This window comes from Rana temporaria, chromosome 2 (assembly GCF_905171775.1).
Source record: "Rana temporaria chromosome 2, aRanTem1.1, whole genome shotgun sequence".
NCBI lineage: Eukaryota > Metazoa > Chordata > Amphibia > Anura > Ranidae > Rana > Rana temporaria.
This window is the reverse complement of record NC_053490.1, coordinates 351,438,763-351,464,734: the sequence shown is the minus strand read 5'-3', so window position 1 is coordinate 351,464,734 and position 25,972 is coordinate 351,438,763. Positions and strand designations below refer to the sequence as shown.

The window sequence follows — 25,972 nt, the reverse complement described above, 5'->3', positions numbered from 1 at the left end:
TAGGCTTAATGACCACAGTTGTAGGCAGGACTTCCAAGCATACCCCTTTAACTCCCCAGTGGACAGCATTCAGCAGAATTGATGGTGGATATGACCTCAGGGCTTCTATTTACATATCAATGCAGTGATAGATGATACCGCTCTGAAAACTGCTGATCCCTTGATTTTGTTTCCGGTCCCACTAAACCAAAAGGGTGCTGGCCATGCACAGGTGCATTAGATAGAAAGAAGTCCTGAACTGCTGCTTTTCTTAAAACTACTTCTTTATTGTATATAAAAAAAAAAAAAAAAAAAAAAAACCAAAACGATGCAATCAAAATGAAGAGAACAACAGGAAAAATGTAGCTCACATTTTTCACATCGTGTGATGCTCACTCATAGCTACAAGTCCAATACATTTCAATGCAGCTATTTACATATTAATGCCGCTGCTATTTACATATCAATACAGGTTATTTACATGCATCACAGGGTCTGCAGGTGAGTCATCTGCACATGGCAATAGTGCAGAGCTGAGCAGCATTAGTAACATAACTTCACACTGAGATAGCGGGACACAGCACAGGACTAGGGAACATCAAGGGACAAGGGAATTTAAACTGGGATAGTTGGCAAGTATGAGGCAGCTGCTTTGGGTCCCACAACAATGATGGGGCCCAGGGCAGCTGTCCCTTTCTCCCTGCCTTAAAAACAGCCCGGAAACCATACCCTACCAAAGTCCATCTTAACATGTTTCTGTTTCATGATTACCAGCCGTGAGCCATAAACTATTTAAGTCGGCTTATGATAGTGCTACTTAGTGAAGGATGTCCTATACTATTGCTATTTCTTATTTGGAGTATCCTATATCACCCCAGATTTCCCCACCCAAGTACTACTTTCATAGAGACAAACCCCCTAGAATGATTATTGAGCCTGACTAATGGATTGATACTGTGTTCCTGGCTGTTTTGCACAGTTTTGGGAAATTGCTTGTCTAATTTCAGTAGCTGGATAGCGCTACATGTATAAAGGACTACCATAAGAAAGAGCGACATCTTTTGGCCATTTGGATTATTACAGCCTGCCTTTTCTGACCCAAAGTAACCTATGGGTAAAAAAGCTTCTGGTGAGAGTCTATTCATAATTGTGTTTGTGCACAATGTGAAGAAGAATTTGGCTTTAAGGGGTTGTAAAGGAAATTTTATTTTTTCCTAAAAATAGCTTCCTTTACCTTAGTGCAGTCTTTCTTCACTTACCTCATCCTTCGATTTTGCTTTTAAATGTCCTTATTTCTTCTGAGAAATGCTCACTTCCTGTTCTTCTATCTGTAACTCACCACCATAATGCGAGGTATGGAGAGAGCCTCTTGAGGGGGAGGGGGTGATCAGGCAAGTCAGGACACTCTCTACTTTGCAGATAAAGAAAGGAGCTGTGTGTTAGTGGGCGTTCTGACACTCCTGCTCGCCCCCTCAAGAGGCATTCTCCACACCAGGAAGAAAGCCTTGCATTACGGTGGTGAGTTACAGACAGAAGAACAGGAAGTGAGCATTTCTCAGAAGAAATAAGGACATTTAAAAGGAAGGAGGACTGCACTATGGTAAAGGAAGCTATTTAGGGAAAAACATGTTTTTCCTTTACAACCCCCTTTAATCTTGAACTGTGAAGTGTGTACTGTTTGTTCACAATGGAGTTGCGGATATTTGTTATTTGCTGTTTTGCAAATGTGTTTTACAGGTGTTCTTCAAAAAGTTTCTGCACTTTTTTAAATACGTTTCGCAGCCATCATTACCAGAGTATTAACTCTCATAATAAACTGCAAGGTCAGCCGGCTTGCCAGACAGACTAGTCACATGACACTCTCTCAGACAGGGCCAATTACTACTCCTACCACTCTTTTCATCTTTTCAACGAAAATATAAAAAGTGCGGAAACTTTTTTTTTAGACCCATTGTATTTTATTGAGGATGGTTGAGTGCTGGGTTTTTGTATAATAATAGAAAAGGCTAGTAACACCCCCAGTAGACACCCTTCTCTGGACTTTTTCGGGAGCATATGGGACATAAAGTCAGGAAATCAGAGAACTATTTCCTTAAGCAGGCAATTTTTTGCTAAAGAAACCATAAGACCTGAGTTTTCTGGCAGCATTTTGTTCTAAACTACCAAGAAAGAGGCATTGACCTCCAGGAAGAATGCATAAGCTGCGTTTGAAAGGATCAGGGACAGGAGCAGTTACTTTTATGAGGTGTCTGGGGCATTGCAGTATTCAAACTGTATGGTACTTCTGTCATCTTGAGCATTGGAAGCTTTCTTCCTTATGCATGCGCCTTGCAGGTGATCAAACAGCCCAGTCAATACAGGAGTAAGGGCTCTTTCACATGGGGGCGGATCAGTAATGATCTGCCCCGCGAACCCTCTGCTTGCTCAGCGGGGATCGTTCCGTTGATCCCCGCTGAGCCGGTGGATGACAGGGGCGGTCCCCCGGGGACCGCTTTGGTCTTTTCTCCGCTCTCCTCTATGGGGGGATCAGAGCCAACACGGACCGTCTGTCCGTGTTCACACCGATCCGATGACGGATGGAAAAATAGGGTTTTCCTCCGTCTGTAGAATTGGAGGATCGCGGGCCCCGGGCGATGATCATCCGCTGACACCCGCAATCTCATAGGGACTAATGTATGTCCCTTTTTCATATCCGTACACGGGTGAATGAAAAAGCGGAAATACGGGTCCGCCCATGTAAAAGAGCCCTAAAGAGCAACGTCATTTTATTTTCCATTGATAAATAACCCTGCACCTGCAAGAGACTTTGATTTAGGGATAAACACCCTTTCCAGATTCTCCGTAGCCTGCTTAAATATGGCTTACATTTCCAGAAAAGGAAATATTCCAGAGACATATTGTGTCAGAAAACAGCTAAATAGCAAACTTTTAGAGCCAATAAGGTGGCAAAATCTGAACTTACCTTACTTACTAAAACATTGGTAAACTCACAAAACGTATGGAGAAACAGGCAAGGAAATCTGTGATCGTTTTGGAACAGTTAGAGTAGAGCAGGGAGACCTTACAGATAACACTGAAAGTGGCTATAGCACCGCCAGGGACTGTTTCTTTCCCAGAGGTTTAAAGTGGTTGGAAACCCTCACATATACCCAGTGAAAGTGAAAAACTCCTCAGGTGTATACACGGATATAAAACAAATCCTCCTACATAGGTTTTACTTGTTTAATTGCAGTCTTCTCTTCAACAAAGTGATAAAATGCCTTATGCATTTGTAAGTAGCAGAGATACAGGAGGCGGTAAAACTGCAGTTACAGCTCTGAGACACTGTGTGAGAGCTGATTGGAGGAAAGGGACACCCCCCTTACACATAGGCAGAGGAATAAAGGAACATGCAGGAGGTGTATTCTGACAAGGGCTTGGTGGGCTTATCTCCCTCCCCACACAAATTTTAGCTCATATTATCTCAAGTGTCATAGAACTTCTCAGAAGAGTGACTCATGCTGATAACAGAGGAACAAAGCACCAGAGAGAAACACCACAAGTAAACACTACAGATATATGGGCTTAGTTCAAATTCCATGACTGGGATTTACAACCACTTTAAAGCAGAGTTCCACTCAAAAGTGGAACTTCGCTCATCAGTCTGCTTGCCGACTCCGGTGCCACATTTGGAACCTTTAAGGGGGGACAGGTACCTGTTTTTTGACAGGGTACTGTTCCCCACTTCCAGAGACAGCGCTGTCTCTCTGAAGTTCAGCCCCCTCCTCTTCCCTCCACTGTCAGGCCAATTAGAAAGCGCAGCAAGCTTCACACATAAGCAGTAGGGAACCGGCTGTGAAGCGAAAGGCTTCACTGCCGGGCTCCCAGACCAGGAATGGCGTCAGTTGTACCCTACAGCTAATCGAAGATCATCTGAGGTGCCGACATTGTGGGCTTCCCTGGACAGGGTAAATGTCCATATATGAAAAGTCAGTAGCTGCAGTATTTGTAGCTGCTGACTTAAATTTTTTTGTGTAGGGATGGACCTCCTCTTTAAGTCTGTGACACAGTGGGCGGGCTGGTGGTCTTTTTGGTCTAGTTTTTTTGGGGGGTGCAAACAAACCGGAAAAAAAAAACACATCAATTGCAGCCTCACTGTGCCCATCATATGCAGCCAGTCGTGCCCCATCAAATGCCACCACTAGTACCCCATCAAATGCCACCACTAGAGAGGGCTGAACTTCCATATGTCACCACTAGTGCCCATCATATGCAGCAATGTATGAATATATCCATTATCATAGATGGGGGTGTCTGAGAGAGGGGGCAGCGCCCGTGGCCCCTTAATAGACAGACCGCCCCTGGTAACTGGTGCATGGGAATAAGACCATGAAGTTAATGGACCAAGGAAACATGAAAGGGCGAGGTTCTCAGTATGGACATTGCCAGACAGCTTTTGAAGGCCTGAACCACACCAAATGGGCACTTTCCAGATCTTACATAGTTACATAGTTAGTCAGGTCCGAAAAAAAGACAAGTCCATCCAGTTTCAACCACAAAAAATAAAAAAATAAAAACACAGTACAATCCTATACCCCAGCAGAGCATGATCCATTTGCTACAGCAGGGGGAAAAAATTCCTTCCTGATCCCCCGAGAGGCAATCGGATTTACCCTGGATCAACTTAACCTCAAATCTTAGTACTCTCGGTTAATATTCTGTTACAGTTAGGAAAGAACCCAGGCCTTTTCTTAAAGCAATCTACTGAGCTGGCCAGGAACCACCTCTGGAGGGAGTCTGTTCCACATTTTCACAGCTCTTACTGTGAAAAAAGATCTTTCCGTATTTGGAGGTGAAATCTCTTTTCCTCTAGACGTAAAGAGATGCCCCCTTGCCCTTTAGTTCTTCTAATCTTTCCCTCATAGCTGAGCTCCTCCATTCCTCTTATCAGTTTTGGTTGCCCTTCTCTGCACTTTCTCCAGTTCTCCGATATCCTTTTTGAGAACTGGTGCCCAAAACTGAACTGCATATTCCAGATGAGGTCTTACTAGATGATTTGTACAGGGGCAAAATTATATCTCTGTCTCTGGAGTCCCTACCTCTCTTAATACAAGAAAGGACTTTGCTCGCTTTGGAAACCGCAGCTTGGCATTGCATGCCATTATTGAGGCTTATGATCAACTAAAACCCCCAGATCCTTCTCCACTACAGATCCCCCCAGTTGTACTCCACCTAGGTATGTATGATGGCATGCATATTCTTAGCCCCCAAGTGCATAACTTTACATTATCTACATTAAACCTCATCTGCCACTTAGTCCGCCCAATTAGACAGAGCATTGAGGTCGGCTTGTAAATTGGAGACATCCTGCAAGGATCTTATTGTATGTTTTAGTCATCCAATTTAGTTTTAACCACTTCCCGCCCGGCCTATAGGCCGATTTACGTCCGGGAAGTTGGTTATGAAATCCTGACTGGACGTTTCTAGAACGTCCTGCAGGATTTCATGCCGCGCGCGCCCGGTGGGGGGCGGCATCGCGGGCGATCGGTGATGCGGGGTGTCAGTCTGACACCCTGCATCTCCGATCTCGGTAAAGAGGGCCTCCGCGGAGGACTCTTTACCACGTGATCAGCCGTGTCCAACCACGGCTGATCACGATGTAAACAGGAAGAGCCCGTTGATGGCTCTTCCTCACTCACTCGCGTCTGACAGACGCGAGGTAGAGGAGAGCCGATCGGCGGTCTCTCCTGACAGGGGGGGTTCGCGCTGATTGTTTGATCAGCGCAGCCCCCCCTTGGATCGCCACACTGGACCCACCAGGGGATGCCCACCCTGGAGCACCAGGGTGGGACAAAAAAAAAAAAAAAAGCCCTACAAAAAAAAAAAGTCTCTTAAAAAAAAAAAAGCATTAAAAAAAAGAAAAATGATGCCAGTCAGTGCCCACAAATGGGCACTGACTGGCAACCTGGCAAAAATCAGTGCTGCCACCCCAGTGTCCATCAGCGCCACCCCAGTGTCCATCAGTGCCACCCCAGAGTCCATCAGTGCCACCCCACAGTGCCCATCCATGCCCAGTGCCCACCTATCAGTGCCCATCTGTGCCACCCATAAGTATCCATCAGTGCCGCCCATGAGTGCCCATCTGTGCCGCCCATGAGTGCCCATCAGTGCCGCCCATGAGTGCCCATCAGTGCCGCCCATGAGTGCCCATCAGTGCCGCCCATGAGTGCCCATCAGTGCCGCCTATGTGTGCCCATCAGTGCCGCCTATGTGTGCCCATCAGTGCCGCCTATGAGTGCCCATCAGTGTCGCATACCAGCGCCGCCAATCAGTGCCACCTCATCTGTGCCCGTCAGTACTACCTCATCGATGTCCATCAGTGCCATCTCATCGGTGCCCATTAGTGCCGCCATATCAGTGCCCGTAATTGAAAGAGAAAACTTATTTACAAAAAAATTAACAGAAAAAAATAAAAACGTATTTTTTTTTCCAAATTTTCAGCCTTTTTTTAGTTGTTGCGCAAAAAAAAAAAAAATCGCAGAGGTGATCAAATACCACCAAAAGAAAGCTCTATTTGTGGGGAAAAAAGGACGCCAATTTTGTTTGGGTCCAGTGTAGCATGACCGCGCAATTGCCATTCAAAGTGCGACAGTGCTGAAAGCTGAAAATTGGCTTGGGCGGGAAGCTGCGTAAGTACCTGGTATGGAAGTGGTTAATCATATTTTAGTTTACTTAAATCAGTGTTTCTCAACCTTTTTCTAGTCGGGGCGCCCTTGAAAAGTATTTTTAGTCTTGAGGCACCCCTGTCCAAGACTTGGTTCACGTCGCTGTGTGTTGCGGAACACGCGCAAAATCGTGCTCGTTCTTGACACACGGACAAATGCTCTGCTCTTTAGGGGTGCCATTAATTCTTAATGGTGCCCCATCCATTGGCAAACATGGGTTGCTTTTGTTGTGGCACAATTAAAAAAAAAGGGTCGGGGACTTCTTTCCCCGCATTACTGCGGGTAGGGAAATTAATGGGCTGCCCTACACGCAGCATACATCCACACAGAACCAAGAGCTTGTTCACATGTCAGGCTGGAGAGGCAGTAAAACCACATGGTTGAGCTGTTTTTACCACCCCCAACTTTTGCTCCTTTAGCTGCAGAGGCAAAAGCTGGGAGTGTAAACATGCTGTGGCTGTACAGGGTGAATGGGGCTGCACTGCAACTACCCCGCAACTGTGTGCATTGCATTTACGGGCTTAAAACAGTCGGTGAGGAGGCTGACAAATGCCCCTGAAAAGCGATATGAACACAAATTGCTTTTCAGAGGAGCAGCAGTCCTTACTTTTGTCACACACACACACACACACACACACTAACAGACATGTGTACACATGCACACATACACTGAAAAGAACTGTCAGAGCTGCACAACAACCAATCAGATCCAGAGTGCTGTAGCCATAAATGGAGGATGTGGGGTGTCAGTGACTGTGACAGCTGGTTATTCATAGCAGAGTCCCCCCCCTCACCACCTTACCCTTGGCCTCGCAGTCAGCGCAGAACTTGTTGTCCTCCTTCCTCAGCATACGAGACAGGATGGCCTGGTGCTGCTCATTCAGCTTCAGGGCCTTCTCCCTTTCTGAGCGGGTGGCCATGTCTGCGGGCAGGGGAGCAGTGGCTCTACTCTTTCTTCTTCCCCCTCAGGGAAAAGTGCGCCAGGCAGAGTTCAGGATGGTACCCGCGGCTCTAACGTCACAGAAGCAGTGCGTGAGTCCGACCCTCCCATAGCAACCGATGACGTATTCGGTTGCCAAGACGCAGTCGGGAGGCCCGCACAGCCAGCACAGCTTACCGAGTGCCGGGAAGTGAGTTTTACACAGCGGACCGACACGGCTGTAAAGACAAATGATAACAAAGTGCCCAGCAGTAGTGTTACATCAGATAGCAGCCATAGCTATCCCCTGCCCCCAAAATTTAGGGTAATTTTGCCGCGGCACACCTGGTGACTCTTCACGGCACACCAGTGTGCCGCGGCACACTGGTTGAGAAACGTTGACTTAAATATCCAGTATATTTTAGTCCACTATTATCTCTAGTCCATTTAAGTTTACTAAAGTCTCCAGTTAGGGAGGAAGAACGTCCTCTTTCCTCAAAGCTCCACCTGTCTGTTAAAGCCCCTTGACCCTGTACACGAGCTGTATTAGCTGAGAGATGCAGGCTCTCCCTGACTGCCTGCTGCCTAGGAGTTCTGGAAAAATACCCTGCAAACTACAGAAGAAGAACTCCTCCATCAGATTTAGGTCTGTCTAGATGTGACGTGATGCTAGGGTTGGTGTCACCTGGTGCAGTAAAATATGGTATCACCCCCCCCCCCCCTTGCCCTGGACACTAAGCAATCCAAGGCACTGAGCAGGTTAGCAAATTAGCACAGCTCTCCCCCCTAGCATGCCGCTGCGGAGTGACAGCAGGAGCTAGTGCATTGGGCTCTCTTCTGTCTAGCCTGCCACAGTGTTCTGCAGGGCTCTGGGCAGGCTAGCTTCAGGACGGTAGCTCACGATCACGGTGCACACCCCAAACCATCCCCTGGAAATGTTGTGGTTTATGCCATGGCTCCAATTCATGCACTGTCACGGACGTGGGGTGACACCATCATGGTTGGATAAAAAAAAATCTTAATGGCGTCACCCAGGCTTGGACTGGGACAAAAAATAGACCAGTGTAATTCCCCCTCTCCCATGTAAATCCTCCCAGTTTATTCTCCCATAGTGTGAATTCCCCTAGTGTAAATCTTCCCACTGTTGTACTGGCCCATGTAAACCCCCCACAGTGTATCCCCCCTGTAGCACTACCCCCGGAGGAGCTGCTGGTTTGCTTTGGGTGGCACTTTTACCCTGAGGCTCTCTGAATTCCTAGGGGTGTATGGTGCATATAGCAATAGTAAGGGAATGTCCGTGACAGGTGTCTTTTGCTGTGCTCTTTATTACCCAGCCGGCTAAAAACAATAAAACTTGCGGTGAAGAAGGTAGAGTTGAAAAGGAGAAAGTAATAGCAGATTCAGGCGCCGCTCCTGCTTGAGTGGGAATAGCGTACCTGGACAGGCCTCTATACTGACCTGGCAGCCAGAGTATCGCTCAAACCTTTAAGGAAAAGTCTCTGCCACAGACCTTCCTGTAATGGACTGCCACAGGCCTTCCTGATTTTGGTTACGGAGATGAACCTCCTTGATAGAATTACGCCTGGATCTCCTTCAAGTTGCTTTCAGGTACCAACTGACAGTGGATCCCCAGTGGTTTGTCGAGACCCTATTGGATCGCCAGCCTCTCATTGGCTCTCCTCAGATGGACTCCCCACCGAACAGCTACCTTGCTTGGGATCTTCCAGATTGGGAACCCAGACCAATGGCGTCTGCCCCATAAATACCCTCCCCCAGCATGCACTGTGAGGGCCAACCCTCCTGATTGGCTGCTGGGGATGAGCACCCAAACCTTGACTCTACTGCTGCCATCTACTGTCCTGGGGTGGGAAGAATACCCTAGCAACAACAGAGTTAGTCCACAGCACAGCCAAGCTGAGACAGAGACCCAATTTTGAACTGGATCAGAGTTCAATTAACACTCTGATCTCCCTCTAAATTTAGATAGCAGCGGTACTTTAAAGTAACCAGGCGCTACACCCCCCTGTGTAAAAACCCTCCAGTGTAATCCCCCTGTGTAACCTCCCCGGTGTAATCCCCCCCCAATTTAACCCCCCTGTGTACTTTGTAACTCCCTAATTTATCCCCTCCTGTGTACCCCCCCCCCCGTGTATATCGGTTTATTGTCGACTATATAGTGAATATCTCCCCTTCCTACATTTACAGACTTCAGATCAGTGGGGCTCTGTCAACTCAAATGTCCCTCCTCTCCTGTTGTGGATGTACCATCAGTGTGGAGGTGTAATTGTGATAGGCATCCGGCACCTCTCCCCCACCTGCCTGTCACAATAATAGGTGATTGCAGTGCAGGTTCCCGGAGGACATGCAGGCTCTGGGCTATGGGACTCTAGAGCTGTCTGCATCACCTCATTTCTCCTCCAGGAGTATATGAGTTTGGAAATTCTAGAAAAACGCTTAAACAATGCATTACAATTTAACTAAACCCATTTCATTTTAGTTGACTAAAAAAGTTCTGGAGAGTTTAGTCGACTAAATGAAAATTGTAATTGATTTATGTCATAAATCTTATCTTTGCTTAGTTTTCTTTACTGAAAACATGCAGCTGACGAAAACTATGAAAATTTTTTTTTTGTCAAAGTGTTTGCAAAAAGGCTGAAAACAGTTCTATATTAACCACTTCAGCCCCGGAAAATTTGGCTGCTAAATGACCGGGCCATTTGTTGCAATATGGCACTGCGTCGCTTTAACTGACAATTGCCGTGCGATGTTGTACCCAAAACAAAATTGATGGCCTTTTTTCCCCCCACAAATAGAGCTTTATTTTGGTGGTATTTGATCACCTATTTGATCACCTTTGTGATTTTATGTTTTTGCGCTATAAACAAAAAAAAAAGAAAGACAATTTTGAAAAAACCAATGGGGTAGATTCACAAAGGAGATACGACGGCGTATCTCCAGATACGCCGTTGTATCTCTGCGTCTGGCCGGTCGTATCTATGCGCCTGATTCATAGAATCAGTTACGCATAGATTTCTATTAGATCCGACCGGCGTAAGTCTCTTACGCCGTCGGATCTTAACTGCATATTTACGCTGGCCGCTAGGGTCGTGTACACTGATTTACGCCTAGAATATGTAAATCAGCTAGATACGCAAATTCACGAACGTACGCCCGGTCGACGCAGTACAGTTACGCCGTTTACGTTAGGCTTTTCCCGGCGTAAAGTTACCCCTGCTATATGAGGCGTATATGCGGTGTACCAATGTTAAGTATGGCCGTCGTTCCCGCGACGAAATTTGAAAAATTTACGTCGTTTGCGCAAGTCGTCCGTGAATGGGGCTGGACGTCATTTACGTTCACTTCGAATCCAATAATGTCCTTGCGGCGTAATTTGGAGCAATGCACACTGGGAAATTTCACGGACGGCGCATGCGCCGTTCATGTAAAACGTCAATCACGTCGGGTCAGGGTTAATTTACATAACACACGCCCACCTCTTCACAATTTGAATAAGAATACGGCACTTGCCTGTAAAAGTTGCGGAGGCGTAATGTAAATAGGATACGTTACGCCCGCACAAACATACGCCATTCTACGTGAATCTACCCCAGTATCTTTAACTTTTTGCTATAGTAAATTTCCCAATAAAAAAAAATAAAAAATAATAATAATAATTTCCTCAGTTTAGGCCGATATGTTGTATTCTACATATTTTTGGTAAAAAATAAAAAATAAAAATCACAATAAGCGTATATTGAATGGTTTGCGCAAAAGTTATAGCGCCTACAAATTATGGGAAAGATTTATGGTGTTTTTATTTTTCTTACTAGTAATGGCGGTGATCTGCGTTTTTTTGCTGACAGGTCGGACACTTTTGACACATTTTTGGGACCATTGACTTTACAGAGCGATCAGTGCTATAAGTATGCACTTATTACTATAAAAATGTCACTGGCAGATAAGGGGTTAACACTAGAATACGATCAAGGGGTTAACTGTGTTCCCTATTGTGTGTTCTAACTGTGGGGGGATTGGACTAACTAGGGGAGATGACAATTTGTGGTTTCTACTTTGTAAAACACACGCTCTGCCATCGCTCCTCTAAAAGCATGGGGATTTACACACACACACACACACACACACACACACACAAACCACAGTGCAAACCCCAGTGTTGCCACTCGTGCACGAGATTACGTGTGGCCGGCAGCGATCGCGCCCACCGGCCACGCGCATTGGGTTCCCCACTGCACAGTGGGCGTGCTCCCGCGCCCTCTGGTGGCTCTCCTGAGCAAAGCCGTATATGTACAGGATTTTGCCCAGGAGAGCCATTCTGTATCTGCGTGAGCCGATCGGGAACCGGTTAAAATGGCCACTGATAAAGTAAACTAGATGTTATTTAGTATGTGTTTAGATGTACTTTAGGTACGGTTCAAACTAGTGCAATGTGCGATATCGCATGTGATTCGCACCACACTGCAGTGCAAATCACATGCGATGTCCGTGCAACGCGATTTCAGCCAAACAGATAGTATGGCTAATATTGCACCGCATTCGGACCAAACACGCACTGGACCCTTTGTCCGCACCAGAATTGGATTTTGCATGGGTGTTGACACCTATGTGATCCAATTCATGTCCGAACTGCAAGCTAAAATGGGGATTTTGTTAATGTTGTATGACACTCCCCAGCAGTTTGCATATGGCATTGTGAACTGCTGTGCAAGTCAGGTGCGATGTGGGAACCCGCAGTGGATTCGCAGGGTTCTGGCATCACATTAGTGTGAACCCGGCCTTACTGTAAAAAAAAATTCCCTGCACTTCAGCCCCACCCTCTTTTTTGACAACTGATATTCACAATATTGGTCCCTAGTAGTGTGCTGGCTATACAGATAGCTCTTCTGCTACTTGTCGTTGATTCATGCATACTTTATTTTAAGATCAATGACAGTATTGATGACCAGGGGACCAGAGAAACGAATGAATTCAAATTAATGCCCTTCATTGCCATTTAATTTTATTTAACCACCTGTACCCAGCTCACACAAACTCATCTTCTTTCTATGTTTGGAAGCATTGGGTCTGACTAGGTAATTGGGTCTTCCTCACAAAATATGTTGGTAATTGAAACTATAAAGTTCTAATGTGCTCGTACCTGGAATATCCAAATTCTTGCCAACTTACCACCCTGTTTGTTTCAGGGGATGTGCCGAGAGGGGCACTCATGTTCATATTTGACACATTATAGCAATTCTGGTTGGAGATCTTTAAAATGGTAGCTAGCTACTTTGGTTAATTTACACTTAAAGCGATGTTACGCCCACCCAAATTTTTTTTAAAAACCAGCAGCTACAAATACTGCAGCTGCTGGCTTTTAATAATAGGACACTTACCTGTCCTGGAGTCCAGCGATGTTAGCACCTGCAGCTGATATTTCTATCACCTGTCGGGTGCTGCTGCCGCCATTGCAGGTAAGGGTACCCCAGCAGTGTAGCCTTTTGGCTTCACACCGGGAAACCTACTGCGCATGAGCGAGTCCCATTCCTCTCTCCTACTGGCCGGTTGAGGAGGAGGGAGCCCCAGCCGTGACATCAATATCCGTGGCTCCCAGAAGTGGGAAAGGATACCTGTCAAAGACAGGTATCTTGTCCACCCTACCCCCTGAAAGGTGCCAATTGGCACCGTAGGGGGGGAGGAATCACATGAGTGGAAGTTTCACTTTAGGGTGGAACTCCGCTTTAAGGCCCGATCATACTTTTGCATCGCTTAACCACTGTCCCTCTGATTTCACGAAAGCCCAATCAAGACAAATGATGGCTTCTAAGCAAAAGGCCTGTAAAGTCCCCTCAATTTTATTAAGATATTATAAATACACAAGCAATAATTCATAGTAAAATTAGGGCTACTATAATGGATAAAATCCCTAAATATCTCAAAGTTTGGCAGCCCTGGGTGGACTATTTGCTCCCACTGGGCTTTGACGCCTCACTCCTGGAGCTGTAAGTGTCCTGCTGTGGGCCGGCGGCCTCACTTGTTCCCTTAGTTCCTTTTCCTCTCTGGTCTCTTTTTTTCTCCTTGCTGTTGTCTTAGCGGAAAACAGTTGGTGTTCACCGAACGGGTTTTATATACCTTACTCCATTGTTGGGAAGCTTGCATTATATAATACTCTGTACAATATAAATATATACCATATTACAAATGTTTTGTGGGGGCTCATTACTCCCCTACCTCATACCTCTTATAGATGATGTATGGATCTATGTGATTCAAAGTATAATAAATTGGCCATTTAACTAGACATGTATAGACATTTTCTTTGTACTTTCGACCCAATTGTGGTTTTGTATGTTTTGCCACCTCCTTTCAATAAAGATATTGGAACAAGAAAAAATTAGCTGTAAGGCCTTGTGATTCGTAGTTGCCCAGCTTTTGCCTAACATTTTTCCTCAGTTACCTTTCTTTCAGAAGTTTTGGTGAAGTACTCCTTACATGTTGAGAGACCAAAGATTCAGCTGTTGAAAGCTGAAAAAAAAAAAAAAAAGAAATAAGAGGAAAGCACCATTAAACAAGTCTAGAATAAAGATGCTAAATATGCATTCTTCATTGGTTGTATTAGGCCATTCATTTGTAATTCAGTTTCTTATTCTAAATGCATAGACAAAAAGAGAAAATGCGCCAACCTAAGTGCAGTAAGTGGGTATTTAATTCAAGCAATTTGCACAGTAAAAAAGGCTACTCACAAAACCAGTGTAAATACAGGCATGTAATGGAAGAAACGGCTGGTCCGATGTCACAACGTGTTATCAACAGTACAACAGGCTGGTCTCTTATCCTGGTCCCCTGGGTGATGGAAACGAAGGTCCAAGGTGTTCGGGAGCCTTTGGGGAACCCCACAGAGAACAGGAGCCGTGGATGCTGTACCAGAAGCGGCGTGCGTTCCAGCGTGGAACGCAGCGTATCGCCGTACAACCGGAAGTGACGTAGGGGCTTCGGACAGCCAATGGGATGACGCGTTTCTCAGCCTCCGCTGGTTCATCAGATCCATCTAACGCATCTGATTGGATCTGATGAACCAGCGGAGGCTGAGAAACGCGTCATCCCATTGGCTGTCCGAAGCCTCTACGTCACTTCCGGTTGTACGGCGATACGCTGCGTTCCACGCTGGAACGCACGCCGCTTCTGGTACAGCATCCACGGCTCCTGTTCTCTGTGGGGTTCCCCAAAGGCTCCCGAACACCTTGGACCTTCGTTTCCATCACCCAGGGGACCAGGATAAGAGACCAGCCTGTTGTACTGTTGATAACATGTTGTGACATCGGACCAGCCGTTTCTTCCATTACATGCCTGTATTTACACTGGTTTTGTGAGTAGCCTTTTTTACTGTGCAAATTGCTTGAATTAAATACCCACTTACTGCACTTAGGTTGGCGCATTTTCTCTTTTTGTCTATACATATCTTTCAGAGCCTGCTTCTGCTTCAGGATTTTGCTGCCACTATAGTGCTATTGGACTTATATTGGACTATTGATTCATTGACTCATTCATTCATTATGTTTCATTTTTTGTTATTGACATGGACCTTATGATATATGTACTTTTCTATTATTGACTGTGCTCTCCTGGTTTTTGCGCCATCTATCTATATATCTTATTCTAAATGCTGCTATTATATCTGTATAATCGTATACTCAACGACAGCCTGTGCATTGTTGGCACATGGGCGCTGCCCCCCTATCCCTGCCGCCGCCTCCTTATCCAATGTGCCTGATCCCCTTTCAGGATGCCGGACACATGGACTCCTATGGCGGGGCGGAAGGGGGTGTATTTTTTTGAAGCAGCTGATTAGTGCTAGAGGCTCTTATAGGCTTCAAAATAGGATGGGCTTGGGGCGCGAGTGTGTGACCATAACAAAGGAATTTTCGCTATTTTCACACCACAGTGCCTCCCTACCAATCAGGGGGCAGGACAATGAGACCCGTTTCTTGATTGGCCAAAAGCACCAGGCGTCCCTATTGGATGCCCAGCGCTTTGGCGGAAGTGGGACAGAGAGGAGGGCGCTGTCTGGAGGAGACACCTCCTTCGGGAGGGGGCTGAGGAAACTTTGCTAACTTCCGAGAGCCCCCTGCGAGGGGGGGTGTGAAGTGTGCCATGATCCACCTGCGGGGGGTGTGAAGTGTGCCCAATTGTGTGGGCCGCAAGCCACCCACGGGGGGGTGTACATGAGGGGAGTGTTGTCAGTGTCTGTGGTGATTATCTCTCTCTCTCTCTATATATATATATATACACACACACACACACACACTATCTGTGGCGATGATCTATATACCGTATCTGTAATGCTGAGCTATATACCCTGTCTGTGAGGCTGAGCTGTATACTCTGTCCTGTAATTCTGGGGCTGTATACTTCTGACACTATGGGTGGATATACAGGGGATGGAGTGGGTGGATTATATAAGGGGTGGGGCCAAAAAGGAAGGGTGTGGTCTGGCGCCCCCCCATCCTAAAACTTTACCAGCCACCACTGCGTATACTGTGTTTAACTTTTAAACAGTTCCAAAAAGTTTCAATCAATGCTTGCTGCAAGCATAAATTGTTTATTTACAAGAAGAGGACAGAGCTGTAATACTTTCACATTTTGCCATGTTACACCCAAAAACATAAATGTATTTTATTGGAATTTTATGTGATAGACCAACACAAAGTGACACATAATTGTGAAGTGGAAGGAAAATGATAAATGGTTTTCATTTTTTTTTTTTTTTTTACAAATAAATAAGTTAAAACTGTGGCATGCATTTGTATTTAGCCTCTTTACTATGATACCCTTAAAGGGTCACTAAAGGAATTTTTTTTTTTGCTGAAATGACTGTTTACAGGGTATAGAGACATAAAAGTTAACCGATTCCTTTTAAAAATGATTACAAATAAAATTCAATCATATAATGTGCCTCTGGTTTCACTTTCGGTTTTAAACTGGTTTCATGTTTCTGTGAAGTAGAGAGAAAAAAAAATTCGTTTAGTGATCCTTTAACTAAAATCTAGTTGAACCAATTGCCTTCAGAAGTCACCTAATTAGTAAACTGATCAGTATCCAGGCCCAGGCCAATGATTTCTGGCCTGGATCTGGTGATCGGTTCTGGACGAATGGCAGACTGTCCTCTACCTGTGTAATGTAAACACAGGCAGATGTAGTGATGTCACCTCCCCTTGTGGAGCCCTATTCGGTTCCAGTGCGAGAGGAGAGGACATCTTACCATAAGTACACACCAGCACACTGACACCAGTACATGTAGGTACTGGACCATAGGATCAGTGTGTAGGATAGCCACCAATGGTTCCATAGCAAGGGCAAAAGCCCAGAGGAAAGGGGGCAGCCCTGGCGCATGTCACAGTGAAGAGGAAAGGTTATTAGTGTGGATCCTAGCCATTGGGGAGAGTATAACAAGCGTATCCAGGAGATGATATGAGGACCAAATCTATTTTTTTCTGGACAGCCCAGAGGAAGGGCCACTCAACAGAATCAAATACCTTATTGGTATCAAGGAAAGCCACCACCCTTGTGCTGTCCAAAGTGGCCAGGGCAATGTGAATATGCAAACAAACAAGGAGAGAGGCGCCTCTGGGTGCAGTACTTAAAACAGTTTTTAAAAATGAAATTAAAATTAAAAAAACCACAAGTGAAAAAAGCCACTCACATTTTGGTGGTCAATCGAAAACGTGTGGAAACAATTTTTCAGGAGGGTAGGTAGGTATCATCTGGTGGTGTCCTTTCTCTTTGTCCCTGGTACAGCGCTCTGGGATGCAGGGGATCTGTCCTTCTGCCGCTGGTGGAGTCTGTGATTTTCGGCAGTGGGCAGGGGGATCCTGTGCAGGCGCTGCGAGCCGTGTGTGCCGATGGATGAGCAGGGATGACGTCACCAGGAAAGCAACGCGTTTCTGAATGCTGGCCGCGAATGACAGGGCTGCCGCATTCCTTTCTCAAGCTGTTGATACGGAGCATGGGGCTAAACTTTGTATGACGGGGGAGTGGGCGGAGCTAGTCGGGAGCAGACTGCAATAGGTTTAAAACTAAGAGCTGGGCGGGCTGATCTCGGGACAGGACGAAAAATTAAAAATTAAAAGAAAAATGAAAAACAAATGAAAAAATGAAAAAAATGATGAAATGATGGAAAAAAATGTATATATATATGAATGTAAGATAAAAATCGGGACAGAAGTGGAAGAAAAAATAAAAAATATTAATAAGTAAAAAATGTGTAAAAAATATATAAAAAATATATATATGTATATAAATAAAGGAAAGGGGAGGGAAGCCAAAGGCAGAACGATGTATGGAGATGGAGAAAAGGGGAGAAAGAAGAAAAAGGGGAGAGGAGGGGAAGAGAAGGGGAGGGGAGGGGGGGGTTTGTTTATGGCAACAGTAGGGTGTTGTCTATTATTAGAGCTGAGGGTACTGGTACCAGGGAGTTTAAGAGAGGAATAAAAGTAGTGAAAAATAATAATGAAAAATAATGAGAACATGAGTTTAGATAATAAAAGTGAAGATAGGAGGGCTGTGGTGGGACTGGCGAGGGTGCAGTTATAACATGAATAGTAGCAGATTGGGCAAGAGGACATGGTGAACGATAGATTTTTGTGGTCATGAAGCCATGACGCCGAGGGATAAAGAACTTTATTATGAACAACGATATGGTTCAATAGGGTAAGCCATGTGCATGGGGTGTAGGGGGGAAGGGGGCTGGTGTGATTAGAACAAATTGTAGGTATGAACAAAACACATTTGGGTGATGAGGGTACATATATAAATATGTATAGGGAGGGTACATACATAACCATATGATAAGCGATGCATATTATACTGAGGGTGATGGGAAAGGGGGGGGGGAAGGAAGGGGTAGGGGAGGGAGGCGGGGAACCAGGGGGGGGGAATATCCTAATTATTTATATATAAGGTGATACTTACACCCGTCAAGACTATAAGGAATGAACACCCGCCAATTAACCCAGACTATAGGTAGGTCTGAAAGTAAAAAATGGTGATGAAGGTATTAGAGATGGATCATAATATATGGTAGATAGGGAAAAGGAGGGATAAAAGAGAAGAAGAAGGGTGGGGAGGGAGAGGAGTAGGGGGGGAAAAAAGAATAAGGTTAGGTGGAAAAAAGGGGGGGGGGGGGGGGGGGGGGAGGCAGAAGGAGAGGGAGACGAGGGCTAGTGAAGGGTAGGTAAAGGGTGGGTGGTTATAGGATGGTGGAGATTTCAATGCTTTCATTGATGCCGCCAGGCGAGAGGGTATCCAAACTGTAGATCCAATATGTCTCACGAGCACACAGTTTTTTGAATCTTTCGGCTGGGGGGAGTGTTTTATCAATTTGTTCTATTATCCAAACTTGGAGTCCTGAGGTAGATTGTTGGTGTAGCATGGTGAAGTGTCTGGGGACACTATGCGGGTCTGTGCCGCCTTCTATGTTTCTCCTGTGCTCTCCAAACCTCTCTCTTAGGGGTCGTATGGTTCGCCCTATGTAAAGGAGGCCACAAGGGCAGCTGAGACCATATACGACAAATTCCGATGAGCAGTTATAAAAGTCTTTTAAAGGATATGTTTTCCCTTTTGTGTGGGAATTTTTTTGTCCATGTTGAACGAAGTGGCATGTTTTGCAGCGGGATTTTCGGCATTGGTACATACCGACTAGTGGTATGAGAGTGGATGTAACCGATGTGGTGGGAGTGGGTTTGAGTTTGCTGGGAGCAATTTTATTTTTGAGGTTGGGGGCTCTACGGTATGTGATTTTCGGACGAGCAGGAAGGATGGGTTTGAGATGAGGGTCCTGTAGAAGGATATCCCAGTGTTTAACTAATATGCTTTCTATTATTTTGTGTTTGTAGTGGAATGTGGTCATGAACCTAACTGGATGGTTGTCCATAGTTCTTTTGGGTTTCAGTGGTTTTCCATTCAGATAGAGTTTAAATGCATCTTCAGTTAAGCTCTCTGGGTATTGCTTCTCAGTAAATTTCTTTTTCAGATGTTGACGGAGTTCAATATAGTCTGAATCTTTAGTACAATTTTGTCTTAGGCGACAGAACTGGCTGTTGGGGATGTTGTTTTTCCAGCTGGGCAAATGACAGCTTTTGAAATGTAGATATGAATTTCCTGCTGTTGGTTTTGTGTAATTCTTAGCCCAGATGGAGTGTCCGTTGTGTCCCAATTCAAGATCAAGAAATGTCATGGAGATGGGGTTGGATGCAGATGTAAATGATAGCCCATATAGGTTGCTATTGCAGTGGTCGATGAATAGGGGAATGGTTTCCTGAGGGCCGTCCCAGATGATAATGATATCGTCGATATAGCGTCCAAAGTAGGCTATATTGGCGGAAAATGGGTTGTTACGGTAGATGTAATTGTTTTCCCAATAGCCAATGGCTAGATTTGCGTACGAGGGAGCAAAGTTGGCGCCCATTGCGGTGCCCTGTATTTGATGGAAGAAATCTCCATTGAAAGTGAAGTAGTTGTGTGTAAGACAAAAGAGTGTGGCTGAGAGGATGAAGGAAGCTTGGCGAGGATTGATGAGGGGTTCGTTTAACAGAAATTGTTCCAGAGCCATCAATCCGAAAGAGTGTGGGATAGATGTGTATAGGGAGCAGACAAAAAACATAAAACATATCCTTTAAAAGACTTTTATAACTGCTCATCGGAATTTGTCGTATATGGTCTCAGCTGCCCTTGTGGCCTCCTTTACATAGGGCGAACCATACGACCCCTAAGAGAGAGGTTTGGAGAGCACAGGAGAAACATAGAAGGCGGCACAGACCCGCATAGTGTCCCCAGACACTTCACCATGCTACACCAACAATCTACCTCAGGACTCCAAGTTTGGATAATAGAACAAATTGATAAAACACTCCCCCCAGCCGAAAGATTCAAAAAACTGTGTGCTCGTGAGACATATTGGATCTACAGTTTGGATACCCTCTCGCCTGGCGGCATCAATGAAAGCATTGAAATCTCCACCATCCTATAACCACCCACCCTTTACCTACCCTTCACTAGCCCTCGTCTCCCTCTCCTTCTGCCTCCCCCCCCCTTTTTTCCACCTAACCTTATTCTTTTTTCCCCCCCTCCTCCTCTCCCTCCCCACCCTTCTTCTTCTCTTTTATCCCTCCTTTTCCCTATCTACCATATATTATGATCCATCTCTAATACCTTCATCACCATTTTTTACTTTCAGACCTACCTATAGTCTGGGTTAATTGGCGGGTGTTCATTCCTTATAGTCTTGACGGGTGTAAGTATTACCTTATATATAAATAATTAGGATATTTCCCCCCCCCCTGGTTCCCCGCCTCCCTCCCCTACCCCTTTCCTTTCCCCCCCCCCCTTTCCCATCACCCTCAGTATAATATGCATCGCTTATCATATGGTTATGTATGTACCCTCCCTATACATATTTATATATGTACCCTCATCACCCAAATGTGTTTTGTTCATACCTACAATTTGTTCTAATCACACCAGCCCCCTTCCCCCCTACACCCCATGCACATGGCTTACCCTATTGAACCATATCGTTGTTCATAATAAAGTTCTTTATCCCTCGGCGTCATGGCTTCATGACCACAAAAATCTATCGTTCACCATGTCCTCTTGCCCAATCTGCTACTATTCATGTTATAACTGCACCCTCGCCAGTCCCACCACAGCCCTCCTATCTTCACTTTTATTATCTAAACTCATGTTCTCATTATTTTTCATTATTATTTTTCACTACTTTTATTCCTCTCTTAAACTCCCTGGTACCAGTACCCTCAGCTCTAATAATAGACAACACCCTACTGTTGCCATAAACAAACCCCCCCCCCCCTCCCCTCCCCTTCTCTTCCCCTCCTCTCCCCTTTTTCTTCTTTCTCCCCTTTTCTCCATCTCCATACATCGTTCTGCCTTTGGCTTCCCTCCCCTTTCCTTTATTTATTTATATACATATATATATTTTTTATATATTTTTTACACATTTTTTACTTATTAATATTTTTTATTTTTTCTTCCACTTCTGTCCCGATTTTTATCTTACATTCATATATATATACATTTTTTTTTCCATCATTTCATCATTTTTTTCATTTGTTTTTCATTTTTCTTTTAATTTTTAATTTTTCGTCCTGTCCCGAGATCAGCCCGCCCAGCTCTTAGTTTTAAACCTATTGCAGTCTGCTCCCGACTAGCTCCGCCCACTCCCCCGTCATACAAAGTTTAGCCCCATGCTCCATATCAACAGCTTGAGAAAGGAATGCGGCAGCCCTGTCATTCGCGGCCAGCATTCAGAAACGCGTTGCTTTCCTGGTGACGTCATCCCTGCTCGTCCATCGGCACACACGGCTCGCAGCGCCTGCACAGGATCCCCCTGCCCACCGCCGAAAATCACAGACTCCACCAGCGGCAGAAGGACAGATCCCCTGCATCCCAGAGCGCTGTACCAGGGACAAAGAGAAAGGACACCACCAGATGATACCTACCTACCCTCCTGAAAAATTGTTTCCACACGTTTTCGATTGACCACCAAAATGTGAGTGGCTTTTTTCACTTGTGGTTTTTTTAATTTTAATTTCATTTTTAAAAACTGTTTTAAGTACTGCACCCAGAGGCGCCTCTCTCCTTGTTTGTTTGCTAGATTGGAACATGGTTTCTGTTCCTTATTGACGGCAGCCCTGTGTGCATACTCCCATCCTAACATACCCGCACATCCCCCATCACCACCCCAAACAGCTGGAATTTTTACTGATTTCAACTTTTTAGACTGACTATGCTGCCTCCTATAACAATGCTCTGATAAACTTCTTGCGCATAATCTACTTGCTACAATGTGAATATGCTACCTGCGAACATTAATGTCAGTTCCCTTGTCCGAGATAAAGCCAGACTGATACGCATCAACAAAAGTCAAGATAACTATGTGCAAGTAACAAGGATCTTGGCATCAACATTCAACAAATAAATCGGATGATACAAAAGAACATAAGTCTGGGTCCCCCTCTGAGCACTACCACTATAGACATAGAAGGTGGAAGGGCATCAGTGGTCATGGATTAAAAGAACATATCATGGATATGTTGCACCAGCTCCTCTGCACAGGCCTTGAAAAATTCCAGAGGGAGACCATCAGGACCAGTGGTTTTACCAGCTTGAAGGGACACAAGAGCCTTTTGTCTAGCACAATAAGTAGAGGTTAGACAGGGGGAATCCACAGCAGCTAAATAGGCAGCCAGTTCGGCTTCTGTATATGTCATCTTAGAGCTAAAGGGAGCAATAGTAGGATGCAAATCACTCATTGATAACCAAATCTGCGAAATCGACCATTGGAGATTTAATCCCAGAAATAGTAACAGGGGTGGATTGCTCTCAGGCCAGCCAGGCAAGCAATTTACCATTCCTCTTTCTGTGCTCAAAAATACGCTGGGACTGATGTAACATTTCTTTTTTGGTGATGGAGGTGCATAGGAGTAGTACCTCACCAAGGGATTCCTGACAAGAACGGTAGGCCAAGTCATCCTGGGAATGGGTTTAAGGAGTGTAGCCTATGTTCTACTTGGTCAAGGTTAGCTTGCAAAGGTTTCACAGACCTGCTTAACCATAGTTTGATAGCTATCCAATATCCAGTGAAGCAGCCAAATATGAGCAAAAAGCTAGCGGAGGAAGGAGATCCACAGGAGCTGAAGAACAAAGCTTCCAGGGGTGGTTTGAAGGGATCCAGGGTGGAGTGTAGAGGTGCAGAGCAAGCATTATGAAGCCAATACACCGTCAATTAGGGGCAGTAGGCTTAATCCACTCTAGTATCTGAGACCCAAAAGCTTGAAAGCCGCCAAAGGCCTTATGAAGGGGTCATAATAGCGGTCAGTTGAAGCAAAAAAAGAAGCATGATCTAATATGCCCTGGGGAAGAAAGAAGACATCATGAATCTGAGGAACAGCAGAAGTCCCCGCCAGGACCAAATCAATCTGGGAGAAGGACGTGTAGGTAGCAGAATGACACGTATAGGTATGGGAGTAAGGATTCCTCCAATGCCAGACATCCTTAAAGTTATATGTGTCAGCCCAAGATTAGAATTCTAACAGGGTTAAGCCATCAGTGTGCAGTCTGTCCAATCCTGGATCCATAACCATATTGAAATCCCCCAATAAAAGTACATGACCTGTCTGACACTTGGTCAGCTTAGCTGGTGGCCAGTAAGAAGATGAGTGGAGACTGGGGGAGGCAGTTATAGGCCCACTATTACCACCTCCATGTTGTAAATAAAGGCATGCAGAATATATCAACCATCCGGATCCAATACTAGGTCCAGAAACCGAATGGAGAGTGATTAATGAACTTGGACATGGACATCCCTGGAATAGTTTGAATACGTAAAGTGGTAGTGGTGTCTGATCCAATTTTTATTTTTATTTTTAAGACTTTACCGCTCAAATATGTCTCTTGAAAAATGCATATGTGGGGAGAATACTTCATGAGAAATTGAAAAACGCTTAATTGGGGCGTTTAGGCCCTGGGTGTTCCAGGAAACAAGATTACATACCGCTGTGGACTAGGGAAAAGCAACAACCGGGCCTAGTACCATACCATTTAGGTAGGGCCGAATTGTCCAATTCATGAAATTCAAAACTTTTTTTTATATCAGCAACACATAGCGGATCTACTAGGAGATTATCTTTAAGGCTACTTTCACACTGGGGTGGGGGGTTTAACATTAAAGCGTCGCTAGTTTTAGCATCAATTTTCCGCTGTTATAGCAGCGCTTTTCAGCTGCTAGTGGAGTGCTTTTAACCCTGATAGTGGCCGAGGAAATGGTTAAAAGTGCCCGTGTTGCGTCACTGCCGAATCGCTTTGCACTGCCCCAAAGATGCAGCATGCAGGATTTTTTTTCCTCGTCCTTCAAGTGCACTCAGGCTTTCACACTGGGGAGGCATGAGACGCGCTTTTCAGGTGCTTTACATCGCTAAAATGCTTGAAAAGCACCCCAGTATGAAAGGGGTCTAAGTCTCTATAATCTATTCCTACAGGGATCTTCTGCAAAATTGAGCCAGAAAAAAAACTGGCGAGTGGTATGACACAATTTTGGGTTTAATAATCATTGTAGGGGTAGCATCCAAAAAGGATTGCGAAACAAAGGTATAATCAATCAAGCCTTCTGTAGGTTTTATGAACTGGAGAAAACATTTTTAATCTTTCTCTGAAGGATGTAAAGCCCGCCATAAATTAAATAACTTCATTGAAGGTAATTTCTGTTTTAGTCTACAGAGAGCCGATTAAGAAATGTGGACTTTTCCAGAAAATGCGTGAAGTTGAGGGTCAAAGACCAAATTAAGGGCTCTCCTAGGAGGATGTCACCCTCTGCAAAGGTTTCAAGAGCATGCAAATATTTAAGCCCTTGGGAGACTTTAGAGGTATTTGGAAAATATCCTGTACATTAGCAATAGTGTATACTGTTAGTCCAAGCTTAATTTTAAGAAATATATATCTTCCCTGAGGGAACTAGTTTTTGTTTTGTTTTCAATTTTTTTAAATTACATAACAAAAAGAACATTATCCACATCTTATAGGTAATGATAAAGAACAAACCCCATTATAAAAATATATAAAACATAAGACACACTACATATAAAACATACCAACACCCTGCAGGAGTCCCTACAAAAAGGGGAAGAGGGGAGAGGGAAGGAAATACCACTAGAGACTGTGACTCATTAATAAACTCTATGTTATAAAGAAACACATAATCATACTCTAGACCAGGAATATGCAATTAGTGGACCTCCAGCTGTTGCAAAACTACAAGTCCCATCATGCCTCTGCCTCTAGGTGTCATGCTTGTGGCTGTCAGAGTCTTGCTATGCCTCATGGGACTTGTAGCTCTGCAACAGCTGGAGGTCCGCTAATTGCATATCCCTGCTCTATACCATTCAGATTTTTTAAACCCCAATAAGAATGTCCCTGCCTTATCTTCATTTGTCCAATTAGATCAAATATATAATTTCCTACTCCCTATCTTCAACTCCCACAGTAGTGTTAGATATATCACACACAAAAAAAAAAGGAAACATAAAAAATAAAATTTTAAACATATATATTTTTTAAACAAAACTACCAGAAATAGCTACTCAAAACAAAATCTCCTCACTCAACCCAACTCTGAACCATTTTTACGTCCTCCCTTTAACCTATATATATATATGATGCAAACTATTGCGAAACGCGTCAGACTCTGCTGCTGCCATGCGTAACCATTTATTGATGCCCTTTGTTTTCATCAGAACTGTAAGTGTTTTTAACCGTTAATAAATTTCACTTATATTACGGTATTACACTATGCGACCTCGTTTTC

At 44.7% G+C, this 25,972-nt stretch overlaps 1 protein-coding gene across 1 annotated transcript in view; it reads right to left on the bottom strand.

Annotated features, from left to right (window-relative positions):
- The window catches only part of ZC3H11A (zinc finger CCCH-type containing 11A), an 810,109-nt gene that overhangs the window by 66,893 nt on the left and 717,244 nt on the right, over nt 1-25,972 (bottom strand). Inside the window, exon 15 of the mRNA XM_040337594.1 lies at nt 14,057-14,124. Within this exon, the coding sequence (XP_040193528.1) occupies nt 14,057-14,124 (68 nt within the window). The remainder of the gene's footprint in view (nt 1-14,056; nt 14,125-25,972) is intronic.